The sequence below is a fragment of the Nerophis ophidion genome, linkage group LG10 (assembly GCF_033978795.1).
Source record: "Nerophis ophidion isolate RoL-2023_Sa linkage group LG10, RoL_Noph_v1.0, whole genome shotgun sequence".
Taxonomy (NCBI): domain Eukaryota; kingdom Metazoa; phylum Chordata; class Actinopteri; order Syngnathiformes; family Syngnathidae; genus Nerophis; species Nerophis ophidion.
The window spans coordinates 37,721,858-37,736,314 of record NC_084620.1 but is presented as its reverse complement, the minus strand read 5'-3'; the positions used below and the strand labels follow the sequence as shown (position 1 = coordinate 37,736,314).

General features: G+C 40.5%; 1 protein-coding gene across 3 annotated transcripts in view; it reads left to right on the top strand.

Annotated features, from left to right (window-relative positions):
- Positions 1–12,960, top strand: part of pik3c3 (phosphatidylinositol 3-kinase, catalytic subunit type 3) — a 29,627-nt gene extending 16,667 nt beyond the window's left edge. For all 3 annotated transcript variants that reach the window (XM_061913639.1, XM_061913641.1, XM_061913640.1), the window contains 13 exons: positions 3,741–3,808; positions 3,877–3,982; positions 4,059–4,175; positions 5,525–5,656; positions 5,738–5,866; positions 5,923–5,992; positions 8,312–8,376; positions 11,262–11,346; positions 11,412–11,486; positions 11,561–11,729; positions 11,808–11,898; positions 11,964–12,089; positions 12,815–12,960. In XM_061913639.1, coding sequence (XP_061769623.1) covers positions 3,741–3,808; positions 3,877–3,982; positions 4,059–4,175; positions 5,525–5,656; positions 5,738–5,866; positions 5,923–5,992; positions 8,312–8,376; positions 11,262–11,346; positions 11,412–11,486; positions 11,561–11,729; positions 11,808–11,898; positions 11,964–12,089; positions 12,815–12,829 — 1,248 coding nt within the window. In that variant the 3' untranslated portion in view covers positions 12,830–12,960. The remainder of the gene's footprint in view (positions 1–3,740; positions 3,809–3,876; positions 3,983–4,058; positions 4,176–5,524; positions 5,657–5,737; positions 5,867–5,922; positions 5,993–8,311; positions 8,377–11,261; positions 11,347–11,411; positions 11,487–11,560; positions 11,730–11,807; positions 11,899–11,963; positions 12,090–12,814) is intronic.
- Positions 12,961–14,457: the final 1,497 nt, after the last annotated feature.

The following is a 14,457-nucleotide window of genomic DNA, read 5'->3' as shown; positions in this document are numbered from 1 at the left end:
TTATTAACAGTGCAAAATATTGCTCATTTGTAGTTGTCTTTCTCGAGCTATTTGGAAAGAAAGATATACAAATAACAAAAATCTTGTTGAAAAAGTAACAAGTGATTCAATTATAAATAAAGATTTCTACACATATAAGTCGTGAAGTGAAGTGAATTATATTTATATAGCGCTTTTTCTCTAGTGACTCAAAGCGCTTTACATAGTGAAAGCCAAGTTACATTCAAACCAGTGAGGGTGGCACTGGGAGCAGGTGGGTAAAGTGTCTTGCCCAAGGACACAACGGCAGTGACAAGGATGGCGGAAGCGGGAATCGAACCTGCAACCCTCAAGTTGCTGGCACGGCCACTCTACCAACCTACCTCTATCCTCTTTGGGGATTGTAATAGATATCCATCTGGATTCATGAACTTCATTCTAAACATTTCTTCACAAAAAAAGAAATCTTTAACATTAATATTTATGGAACATGTCTACAAAAAACGGCGGGCGGTGTTGATGAACGTGGACCCCGACTTCAACAAGTTGAAAAACTTATTGGGGTGTTACCATTTAGTGGTCAATTGTATTTACTCTACTGTGCAATCTATAAAAGTCTCAATCAATCAATCAAAAAAAGCTTTTTATATGTAGAAAGGTTTTGTCAAGAGACCATTCTGAGCCTTAATTTATTTAGTTTTTATTTTATATATGTTCTATATGTATTAACCCTGGCAATGGACCCTGTGTGTATATGTATGTTATGCCATTGTTTACAAATTTGGTAAATAAATAACCCCAAAAATTTATATTTTGTTGTTTTCTTACTGTACCGAAAATGAACTGAACTGTGACCTCTAAACCGAGGTACGTACCGAACCAAAATTTTTGTGTACAGTTACACCCCTAATATATATATATATATACAGAGAGAGAGAGAGAGAGAGAGAGAGAGAGAGAGAGAGAGAGAGAGATAGATAGATGGATAGCCATCTATCTGTCTGTCTGTGTGTTTATCTGTGCATACAGTATACATATATGTGTGTGTATTAATGTATTTACCTATATAAGTGTATATAGATAGCCACCGGTCAAATAGTTTGTGGACTCGAAGGAAGTGTTTGCAGGGGGAAACCAAACAAAGCCAAAAAACGTTCTGTAGGAATTTCTGACCAGATTGTGACAAGCCAGTTACAGAACCAAAACACCTGAGAATGGTGAGCCAGTGATCGACTACACCTACTCTGTCAATGCATCAGCTGGATTGGAGAATTAATTTTGTGAACTACTTTACACTTGAAGGCTGTGTCTTGTGCCAATTGAAGACTCTTAAGATAATTGTATGTTGCATGACAGCACCAAAAAACCCCAACAATGTTGGAATAGCAGTAAGGAGTACACTGCTCATCAGTGTTGGTCATCTTACCTTAAAAAATAAATTAGTTACAGTTACAAATGACTTCTCCCAAAAAGTAATTGAGTTAGTAACTCAGTTGTAAGAGTAATTAATTACTCAGCAAGGTAACACTGACGTTGTTTTTCATTTCGTTATTTCATAAGCTCGATAACATCAAAGATGTTTATATTAACTGATTGAAGAATAAAAACACCATATACAGTATTTTAGAAGATTTGGTATTTATCAGAACTCAATAGATTGCACTGTGCTATATGATATGCATGACAATAAATATGTATAAAAAAAAAAATATCCCTTCAAGTAACAACGTTAAATATTGAAAGTACAAAGCCCAATATGGTGCCAAAAATGTAAACTTGGGTAAAAAGACACAAAGTAACATTTTGCCTCCAAGTAGTGCAATTATCTGCACCTGTATACCAAAATACATGTACTGTACATCCAGAAACAACTTTACATAAAACTGTAACCAAGATTTGGGCAAATAAATGACATGCATTCATGTAAAACTTTAAAAAACATTCCTGGATGACATACTGACAATAAATTAAATTTGTGTAGAAAAATTGGGGTCTTTTCTTAAGCTAATTCTAAATATAAAACAGGCATATATGAGGGTGCAGTCAGAAATGTGAACCTGTTCCATCATGCTCCAGCAGTTGTTTTATGCCTATACAGTAGTAACATTGCTGTTTTTTTTTTTTATTGAATGTGGATCGTTCGCTACAGTTTGTGTCCAACTCCAACAAGGAGAAGTGGATTGCACTTTGTCAGGCGTCTGCCTTCACACCTGTACAATTAGGGTGTCTTACCTGAAGACTAAGTTCCTGCTGGTATAGCGCTACAGGTCACCGAGGCAAGCAACCCCTAATCACAATAAGGTGGAAATCCCTCAGGGGGAAAACGAAAAAATAAAAGTAAAATTAAGTATTTTTCATCCACATTTTATCAACCATCACAACATTTAGCGAAACTTGATGGCCTAAATGTTTAAATTTAATGTAACCTTAAGTAGGACTTGTTACGCAATAGTCAATGTTTACAAAACTGAAAAGTACTGTAGTCTTATAAATTATATATTAAAAAAATTCATAAACTAGTTTATTTTCAAGCCCGCTGCATCAAATGGGTTTTACTTGTATAACGCTTTTCTACCTTCAAGGTACTCAAAGCATTTTGACACTATTTCCACATCCACCCATTCACCCATACATTCCCACACTGATTCACATAACCCATTCAGATTAAGTGTGAATTGTCATGTTAAAGGACACAACGGATTTGACTAGGATGGCAGAAACTGGGGAGAGAACCTGGAACCCTCAAGTTTCTGTTACGGCCACTCTACTACCCGAGCCACGGCAACAAAATTTCTGTATTTGTAATTTGTTTATGAGTGCGGTAAAAGCAGCAAATACACAGCCAACTTACAGTTTGTAGATCTTACGATGAATCTCCTTCTGATGGCATCATATTGTGTCAAAAATGAAATATGTCCTCTTCACTTTTCACATATTATGATGTGGAACATGTTCAATCCACATTTTTTTTGTTTTGGCACTGCTGGTGAGAATTTAAATTATCTGATTTGTCGCTAAACCCCACCCTCTGTCATATTATATGCTATTAAAGAACTGTGATTGGGTATATTTCAAACTTGTGCCACCCATCCACAAGATGAAATTAAAAATGATTGGATTTCGTCCATTTCAACATTTTCGTCGATGCTGGTTTACTCAGGTCTGAGCGGTTGGGTGCGTGTGTGCGCGCGGACTCACGAAGCCTGACACTGACAGCAGCGGAACAGAGATGCGGGAAGATGATTCTCGTGTATAGTGTCCCTTTTTCTGCGGATGTTTCCGCTATTGCCAATCCTTTTGACATCCCCACCCTTGCTCTCTGCATGCCTCTTGCTTCACTTTGCGCTTCATTCAGTCAAACTGTAGTTACGCGCCACTTCACATTCTCAGTCACGGCAATGGCGTTGCAACTAATTAAATTACTCGTTACTGACAAAAAAAAACAAAACGAAATTCTAACGCAGTTATTACCAACACTTTTGCTCAGTCAGCAGTAACACCGTACACAACAATACAATTTCACACCAACACTTGAAAGCACATTGGGAAGTAGATGAATGCGGGAATACTACTAAAGCAGCTACTCCCATCTTGTGGAGTTACAAAAATCTACATCATCAGGTTGCCTACAGCCACAGCAGTTAAGAACAATGTTTTTTTCAACTGGCGCTAATCAGAGACCCCGCCGTGACGTCATACTAAAGTAGAGATAATATGGAGTTAGCATCTTTGGAAACATCATTGTGTGTGTTTATCTGCAGCAAGACCTGTGCACCTTCCTCATATCGCGCGCTTGCAAGAACTCCACCCTGGCCAACTACTTGTACTGGTAAGTACCCTTGTGTGAGCTTTGTCTTGGTTGTATGAGTCAACCTCACCTGCCGGTCCTCTTTTCAGGTACGTCATAGTGGAGTGCGAGGACCAGGACACGTTGCAGAGAGATCCCAAGACGCACGAGATGTACCTGAACGTCATGAGGCGGTTCAGCCAGGCACTGCTTAAGGTCAGCAGAGCCGAGACAACAGGTTCCTCCTTTTGCCTCGGCTCCTCCTGACATCCACTCAATATCTCGTCTCCAGGGCGATAAGAGCGTGCGGGTGATGCGCTCGCTCTTGGCCACGCAACAGACCTTTGTGGACCGGCTGGTGCAGCTGATGAAGGCTGTGCAGAGAGAGAGCGGCAATCGCAAAAAGAAGGTGGACATTGTACAGTATATATTGTATTATGTAAATACGTTGTTCATTTCGCCGTCCACGTGCGTGCAGGCCTCGAATTTTAACTTTTTAAGGTCAAGCCAAGTGTTGCCTTTAAGGAGGGCTCATATTAAAAGGGCACCAAGGCAAACATTATTTTCTTTCGAGGCCGGGGCTCCAAAGCATGCATGCATATATATATATATATATATATATATATATATATATATATAAAACTGTTTTTTTATTCATTATTAATATAAACTTGTCAGCTTTTTGTAATTTCATGATGTCTTTATTTTTACATTTTGATAGAGGGCGGTGTTTTTTAAAATGATTTATTTGTTTTTTAAGTTATGTACATGGAGATGCTGTATCGGAACGGATCCATTGAGAGTTTGAGCAGAAATATGTCTTATAGGAAATAACTATACACAATAGCACATTAACAAAATGCTGTGTCACATGAATGTTGTTTTAAGCAATACATTTGTGAAATTAAAAAAACAATAGTAATCTACAAAAACCTTGTTTTTACTGTTTGATATTAAATACAACACAAAGCAGTTTGGCTAATGAAGATGAAGTCTAATAAACAAGCTTTGTTCTTCTCTTGGTTCAGTACAACAGTTTGGCCAACAAAATTAAAGAGGAGTGACAATAATACCTGCGTTCAATTCGATGAGATGACAAAGCATTTGAGCAAGTATTGATGTTATTTCAACACTGATACAGTTTACAGTTAAATAAAGGATGAGTGAACATCCCAGTCAACAAAGTAAAGACTTTATAAACAAGTTGCGGCAACGTTCACGGTACATCAACTGCTACAAAACATCAAATAGTTTTCTCCTTTGCTGTATACTTTTAGTTTGGGGAGAAGTGCGTCTCTCTCCATTATTGTCCTCACCTGTCTCCATCTAAACACAGCAGTACGCTCTTAAACGCACGCCGGGAAGCGAGGGAAAATTACGTTTCACCAAGCGCTTGGCTCCGTTTACTCCGAGGAGAAATCTCCCTAGCAAAGTCTGTGTAGTTAGTCCGCCATGATAATCAAGCCAAACGACGCTAGTGCGCATGCGCCTGACTTTATGTTGCCTAAAATGCATTAATAAAATAAATTTTTTCGGTAATTACAAAACTACAGGGTATTACTAATTGCATATCGCAAATTATCATTATACCGTTTATTGTTACACCCCTCGTCCATTAAGAAGTAAAAAGTCAAGGGCGGTCACGGCATGTTCTTGCCCCAGATGTTGGTACATTTTTAAGGGGTTAAGGTAAATGACGAGAGCGGTCGCCGCCGTTGCTTTTGGTTGAATTCGAGTCCTGTGTGTGTGCTTGTGTAGACTGAAAGGCTACAGGTGCTGCTGGCCGACAACGAGAAGGTGTATCTCTCCGAAATTGAGCCCATTCCTCTTCCTCTGGAGCCTCAAATCAGGATAAGAGGAATCGTCCCTGAGACGGCGACACTCTTCAAGGTTCTGGAAACATCTCTCTGCAGCTGTAGGCCCAATTCAAACACCATCAGGACATTTTATTACCTTTTGTATGCATTTCAGAGCGCTCTGATGCCGGCCAAGCTGATCTTCAAAACGGACGACGGGTCCATGTACCCGGTCATCTTTAAGCACGGCGATGATTTGAGACAAGACCAGCTCATCCTCCAGATCATTTCCCTTATGGACAAAGTATGCTCATATTACGGTTGCCGTTATGCAATACGTGATCATTATTTCCTATTCAGCTGTTGAGGAAGGAAAACCTGGACCTGAAGTTGACGCCCTACAAAGTGTTGGCCACCAGCACCAAGCATGGTAATGTGTTACAAAATCATTCTCACTTAGGGTCCTGTTCTCCCGTTTTTTTTACACGCTTGAAGTTACTCACGTTTCCCTTACTCGTATTTGCCCATGCAACCTGCAGACACACCCGCCCTGCCTAAGTTAGGCAAAAGTGCTTAAATCGTGATTGAAGGCAGGCTCATTACTAATGAGGCAGACTTTGCCGTGACGCCTCTAAGTCGGGATCCTCGGGACAAATGTTTCCTCAAATTTTTCAAACTCCCTGAGCATTCTGTGGAGCACATGTGAGCAACATCCGACGTGCACACTGTGGCCACACCAGCGTCACACCTGTCCCAAACCTGACATGGCAATTTAAATGTTTGATTAAAATATTTTTCAGATAAGTGATTTTGCCCAAAGTCTTACAATGACAATAACAAAAAAAACATGTTTTTCATGAGCTATTTGCTAGTATTGTATTTCTGGCTGCGGGTCCTGCCTTTAAAATAAATTTTACCACTTTCAGAGATTACATTTAGTTCCTGTAACTTTCTGTCCGTAAAATACATATTTTTATTAGCATTTATGAAATCTAGTGACAATATTTCATGAATAATATCCTTAGTTTAACATTCTTAATAAATGACAGTAAAATAAGCACACATCTGATTGAGGAGTCAGAGTGTTACAACTTGGCATTTACACATTGTGTGGCGTTGGGGTTGTCTGACTTGTTGTGTGGCCATGAACGCAGCACTGGCTAAGTGCCAAGAGTGCGTGTGTTGGTGCTGGTGAGACAGAGCGAGCGGCTTCTGTTGAAACGACGGATGACAAAGTTGCTTTAAGCCTGGTTTTTATGGCAGAAAATGACCAGTTTTTCTGATACAATTTTTTTACTCATGTTTTTGGTGTGGTTACAAACAGTTTTGCTCAATAAAGTGATTGATGGAATTCCTGTCCGTAAAGTGACAGACGATAGTTGAACTGTGTTGACAAAGATTGTTTTATTCTTTGGGGCCACTCTTCTTGTCACCTGTCACTCACTGAGTAGCATTGCAAAATCATACAGAATAAATTGTAATGTGTTTATTTTGTTTAAAGTTCAGATGGGATTTTTGATTTTCTGTGCGGCATTAATTTGCTGTGTGCAAAGGACGTGTGAGCAGAACGCAATTGCAGGCACCCACCTTAAAGGGGACATTGCTGGGGACCCCCTGGGAGGAGCTGGACGAAGTGGCAGGGGAGAGGGAAGTCTGGGTTTACCTGCTTAGGCTGCTGCCCCCGTGGCCCGACCTCGGATGCGCAGAGGAAGACTTCAGCTGTCAAAAAATCAATCGAATCAATTTATAGACGCCACTTTCTTTTAGATATTCTCTATTAAATAGTGACATTGTGCCATGATGGCTTCACGGTGGCAGAGGGGTTAGTGCGTCTGCCTCACAATAAGAAGTTCCTGCAGTCCTGGGTTCAAATCCAGGCTCGGAATCTTTCTGTGTGGCGTTTGCATGTTCTCCCGGTGAATGCGTGGGTTCCCTCCGGGTACTCCGGCTTCCTCCCACCTTTCAAAGACATGCACCTGGGGATACGTTGATTGGCAACACTAAAAATTGGCCCTATTGTGTGAATGTGAGTGTGAATGTTGTCTGTCTATCTGTGTTGGCCCTGCGATGAGTTGGCGACTTGTCCAGGGTGTACCCCGCCTTCCGCCCGATCGTAGCTGAGATAGGCGCCAGCGACCCCAAAAGGGAATAAGCGGTAGAAAATGGATGGATGGATGGATGGATGGATTGTGCCATGATCTCTGTCCAGATGAAGTCCTTGTTTGTATTAAACATCCACTAATGCCCTTCTACTGTGGTCGCACTCACAAGACAACAATGTGCAGTTAATATAAAAGTGGCATCATCTTCCTTTCATCCTCATCTCAAGGGATATTTCTAGGTGTCTCAATTGATGTGATCAGAATAGGTTTGATAGTTTTCTGGATATGTATTTTATAATGGTATTGTGTGGGGTGAAGCGCTGCATTCAAGCATCAAGTGCAATATAATGTTTCACCTTCCAGGGGCACTGGACCTATTCCAGCCTCAGAGGCGCGTAGGATAAAAAGTATTTAGGTTGATGGGAGAATGCACAAAACGCTAGCTTTGTCAGGGAACAGCCACATTTAAAGGTCGCGCCATCCGAAGTGCTCATCTTGGATGCAGTGACAGACTTTAAGTCCAGTATGAGAATGCTGCCCGGCCAGAATCCATGCAGTTGCGGACCTTTTTTCCCTTAAGCAAATGGGAGAATAGGGCCCTTTACTTAGTAGCTCATCAGTGACTCATTTCTATTGTCTTGTTTCAGGTTTTATGCAGTTTGTCCAGTCTGTTCCAGTCGCGGAAGTACTGGCCACTGAAGGCAATATCCAGGTCAGCCATGCACACTTTCAAAAACCTTTTTATGGCCCCATTTTAAACTGATTACACCTGACGTATGCCATCATCGTGTATTCCAAGTGCGGGGTTCTTAAACATGGCCTTATGAATAGAATTTTGACTGTTAAAAAAGTATTTCAGTAAGAACACGCAATTTTGTGTCTGTATTTTAAAAAGGGGTCATATTTAAAAAAAATTCTACATTGAAACACTTCTTGGGGGTCTACATAACATGTAATGGTGGTTCTTTGGTCAAAATGTTGCATAGATTATGTTTTACAGACCATATTTAACCTGCTCTTTGACCGTTTCTTCAGGACGTGCCAATTAGTGGGAGTTTTTATTTACGTACCTCCACTTTGACTCTGTCTTCTCCCCGTCTTTAGTTAAACTTCTACCCTATACAGTGCATCCAGGAAAGTATTCACAGCGCTTTACTGTTTCCACATTTTCCAAAATGGAATACATTTATTTTTTTCCCTCAAAAAATTCTACACAAATACCCATCCATCCATCCATTTTTTACCGCTTGTCCCTTTTGGGGTTGCGGGGGGTGTCTATCTCAGCTGCATTCGGGCGGAAGGCGGGGTACACTCTGGAGAAGTCGTCACCTCATCACAGGGTTACACTCAATACCCCATAATGACAATGAGAAGTTTTTTTTTTTTTTTTAAACAATAAAAAACTATAAGAAGCACACGTACATAAGTATTCAGACCTTCTGTACAATACTTTGTTGATGCACATTTGGCAGCAATTACAGCTTCAAGTTTTTCTGATTAGGATGCCACAAGCTTGGCACACCTATCTTTGGGCAATTTCGCCCATTCCTCTTTGCAGCACCTCTGAAGCTCCATCAGATTGGATGGGAAGCTTTGGTTTTCATCCAGGAAGTCTGTGTACATTGGTGCATTCATCTTTCCCTCTGTCCTGGCCAGTCTCCCAGTCCCTGCTACAGTAGTTGAGATTGTATTTTTGCCTCATTCCTGTAAGAATCCAGCGTGTGACTGAAGGAGTAGGACTACCCAGGAATAGCTGCAGTGTGCTCAAACAACCACCAGGTAGCATCTGAGAGCAAATGATACTGTATCATCTCTTTCTCTTTTGGATTTATCAAGTCTTTCCAGGTCGGTAGTGCATTTTTCATGCATTCTTCACTTATGCTTTAAGTGAGGGATGAGGCAAAAACTAACCCAGCACCACTGGACTGAAAAACATCCATACCACCATACTTCACTGTAGGGGTGGTATTGGACTGGTGATGAGCGTTGCCTGGTTTCCTCCAAACATGATACCTGGCATTCACGCCAAAGAGTTTAATCTTTGTCTCATCAGACCAGAGAATTTAGTTTCTCATGGTCTGAGATTTCAGGTGCTTGTTGGCAAGCGTTTACTAAGAAGTGGCTTTTGTTGGGCCACTCTACCATACAGGCCTGAAAGGTGGATTGCTGCAGAGATGGTTGTCCTTTTGGAAGGTTCTCCTCTCTCCACAGAGGAATGCTGTAGCTCTGACAGAGCTACAGTATCAGGTTCTTGGTCACCGCCCTGGCTAGACTAAGATGCAAATGTCTAATTTAAAAAATGGTATTCATTTAGCTGTTTCGTTTATAAAGTTCTTCCTGGACTAGCCCCGCCCCCACTTTCCACACACATGAAACTGAGGACCGACATCAGAGTGTCCTCCAGAGGTGACCTTTCATCCCCTACAGAGACAAACCTTTGGACTAACAGTTCTGTCAGTCCAGGAAGGAACAGCCTCCTAATTAATATGAGAGAATGTCTGACTTTCTGCAGTTTTAAAAAGCATTTTACACTCTTTAAAGTTTCCTGTCATTTTATCATGATGACAAAAGTTGTGTTTTTGAATGTTTGTGTTTTTAACATGATATTGTCATTGTCCTTCTGGGTCCCTGGTTTTCTATTTTGGGTTTACAGATGCAAATGAGCAATTATGCTGTCTGTAAATGTGTATTGTCCTGAGTCAATACATTTGGAATTCCAATAAATATGAAACGTAATCCAAGTTTAGAAGATGCGCTATTGCATCCAGTACATTTTTCCTGTCAAAAGTGAAAGGAAAAATACAATTAGCAAGAAAGATGAAATGCTTTATTTCCAGGCTTGTGCGAGCCACATAAAAAGCTGATTGTGTTTGACACCTGTGCTCTGGGGCAGCGATTCTCAAACTGTGGCAGTGGTACACGGGTTTTATCTTGTGGTTTGCCATAGAAACACTTGATTAAAGTACAGTGTTTTATTTTCCTATATTCCAACACAGTTGCCAAAAATATTAATTAAAAAAAAAACACATTTTGCCTTGAATGAATACTTAGGCCTACTACGCTACTGTATTATGTTGGTCGTTTTTTTCTGAGGTGGTTCTCGGTGAAGGGCATCACGGTGTGCTAAGGGTTAGTGCATGTGCCTCACAATACGAAGGGCCTGAGTTCAATCCCGGGTTCGGGTCTTTCTGTGTGGAGTTTGCATGTTCTTCCCGTGACTGCGTGGGTTCCCTCCGGGTAATCCGGCTTCCTCCCACTTCCAAAGACATGCACCTGGGGATAGGTTGATTGGCAACACTAAATTGGTCATAGAGTGTGAATGTGAGTGTGAAAATTGTCTGTCTATCTGTGTTGGCCCTGCGATGCAGTAGCGACTTGTCCAGAGTTGCACCCCGCCTTCCGCCCGAATGCAGCTGGGATGGGCTACAGCAACCCCCCCGCGACCCTGAAAGGGACAAGTGGTAGGAAATGGATGGATGGGTACTCAGTGAAAAAAAGTTCAAAAACCACAGTTTTACTGTTAGAAACTCGTTAAAAAGTAACTTTTAAATAACATCTAATAAAAATATTGTAAAAGTGTTTTCATTTCTCAATTAGAGCTTCTTCAGGAAACATGCGCCAAGTGAGAAAGGTCCTTACGGCATCAGCTCCGAAGTGATGGACACCTATGTGAAGAGCTGCGGTGAGTCTTGTGAGAGAGCAACACGGGAAGAGCGCATTTGTAAAACGGGCCGTGATGTCTTCCAGCTGGTTACTGCGTCATCACGTACATCCTGGGAGTAGGAGACCGACACCTGGACAATCTGCTCCTCACCAAGACCGGTGAGTCCGGCATACAGAACATCCATCACCTTTTTTTATTTGCAAGAACCCCGTGGACGCTGATCCTCTCACAGGGAAGCTCTTCCACATTGACTTCGGTTACATCCTTGGTCGGGATCCCAAACCGCTGCCGCCGCCCATGAAGCTGAGCAAGGAGATGGTCGAGGGCATGGGAGGTATGCAGAGCGAGCAGTACCAGGAGTTCCGCAAACAGTGCTACACCGCCTTCCTGCACCTGAGGAGGTCGGCGTTTGTCACTTATATATGTACTTCTTTTTTGGCGGGGAAATGTACTCTCTCTACATAATTGCTCTCGCTCAGGTACTCCAACCTGATCCTCAATCTCTTCTCACTCATGGTGGATGCCAACATTCCCGACATTGCCTTGGAGCCAGACAAGACTGTCAGGAAGGTAAAGGGCTTTTTCTCTGATATTCGGTACAATAACAATCAGAATGACGTAACAATCGTGCGCAGGTGCAGGACAAGTTCAGACTGGACTTGTCGGACGAGGAGGCCGTCCATTACATGCAAAGTCTGATTGACGAGAGCGTGGGCGCCTTGTTTGCCGCTGTGGTGGAACAGATACACAAGTTTGCTCAAGTAAGAATTAGCATTTTTGCATGGCGATAACATCAAGAGCCAATGTTGCAATAGCGGTGAGGAGCAAATTGCAGAGCCAGCATTAATCGCCGTTCATTGTAAACAATACACATGACTTTTCAGTTCAGTTTCAGTTTATTTCGAACGTGTATACGATACAATGTTATGCATCACACAATTCCGGTGTTTTCATTACAGCACATCCAAAACGGAGTAGGAAGATGCAGAGCTTATTTAATCCTACCCCTTTTCATACCATAGCAAATTTTATCCAATGTCCTTGTTCTCTGTAACAGAACAGTAAATAAATAATTAATAAATAAATAATATACCATAGCATGCAAACAAATATTAAATACATAAATAATCTTTGTCTCAATTTAAAAAAAAAAGAGTTCAAGATGTTCATCATAATTCTTGTTCTGAGTACTTTGTGAACACTTGTAGTTTGAACGGTCTCTTAACTGAATCATACTAGTGCTTTGTTTGATTTCTTTGGTTAATCCGCTGCATATTTTAATTCCACATACTGATATACTAAAGGTTTTAGTGTTGTACAAACATACACGTTTTAAATTACATTTTCCTCTAAGGTTATATTTCACACCAATCATAATAGTAGCGGCATTTTTGAAAAGCGCATTATACGTTCATTGCCATGACCACAACAGAGCTGACATTCTCATCATCACAATTTAATAATGCACTGCCAATTGTGTGCTCAGTACTGGCGCAGGTGAGCTGGGATGAGGACCCTAAAGTGAAGCCGGAAAAGACAAAGAAGGTGCGACCGGCCAACCTGCAATGTTACTAACAAGGAGACAGGTTTTTATGTTTTAAATGTACAACGTAATAAAAGTAAATTATATAAGCTTTGATGGTTTTGTGTGTATTACACAGCATGACAGTGTTTTTTTGCTGTGTTTGCACTGTTTGTCAATTGAGCGTTACGGACCATGTGGGTGGTTGCACAACTCCACTTCTGGTGAAAAGAACAAGTTTATTTTCCTGCTTTCACATTAAGAGTCTAAGAATAGCTCCAAGATCCATTTCCAGACCTTTGTGGACTCTGGAAAGCGTAAAAGGGGACACATCACACATCAAACCCCCCTCAAAGGTTCCCCAATGTGGCGGAAAGAGTGCAGCAGCAGCAAAAGACGTGATGTTCTCAAGATGGAGTCACGGTTACCAGAAGGTCACAAGTTCTTGTTTATAAAACCGATGGTTTGGGCCTCGCAACCATTTTTGTGTTTTGTTTTTCCACTGAATCAGCTCCTTGTGGACCAACCAGGAGTGTTTTAAAGTCTAACACTTTGACTTTTTCAGGATCTTTGCAGTAAACTATATTATTTAAATAAACATACTGTATATATTAGGGGTGTCTAAAAAAAAAAAAAAAAGACTTTCAGATTAATTGTGATTCTTATTTGTAAGGATTTTTAAACGGCAAGAAAATCAAAAATCTTTTTTATTACATTTTTACTATTTATAATCTATTTTATAGAGGAATGTAGTTAATCGAACTGGCATCCAATGTTATTGAACAATCATTTATTTTGAATCGAGAATTGATTCTGAATGGAATCGTTACCCCTTAAAATGGAATCTAATCCTGTGTGGCCCACTGATTCACAACCCTAGTGTATATACTTGTATACAATGTATGTGTATTTGATATATTTATGTAGAAATATATTTTTAATATTTGTAAACAATATAATACTTAGTGGAAAAAATGTTTGATCTTTTTGTAAGTTTACCCCTTAAAATGATATGAACTACACAGAACTTATATTGTACGTTTATCACAATTTGTAACAGGAAAACAAAATGTTAAGGAAACCTGCATGAAATAAAGTATCTGCATTTGCATTTAAGAATGCAATTAAATCCCAAAACAGAGCAATGTAATTTAAATTGATTATTACCTCATGTGTATTTTTTGGTAATTAGGGGAAGTCTTTGTGTACAATGAAATACATTTTGGTGTATTTATTTTGAAAGGTTTCATATAGAACACTTAAAATTGTGTGCTGGGGTACTTGACTGAGTGCTTATATCATGATAGGGCAGGTTGTTTAAACAGCAACACGATGCGAAGCCGGTGGCGTTTCTGGTTGTTGTTGATAAATGGTTTTCGCTTCGCATAGTAATGTTTTAACTTGCACTTACAGTTGTAGCGACGAACTGTGGTTACTGACAGTGGTTTTCTGAAGTGTTCCTAAACCCATGTGGTGATATCCTTTACACGCCAATGTAGCTTTTTAATGCAGTACCGCCTGAGGGGTCGAAGGTCCGTAGTATCATCACTAATGTGCAGTGATTTCTCCAGATTGTCTGAACCTTTTGATGATATTACAGACCGTAT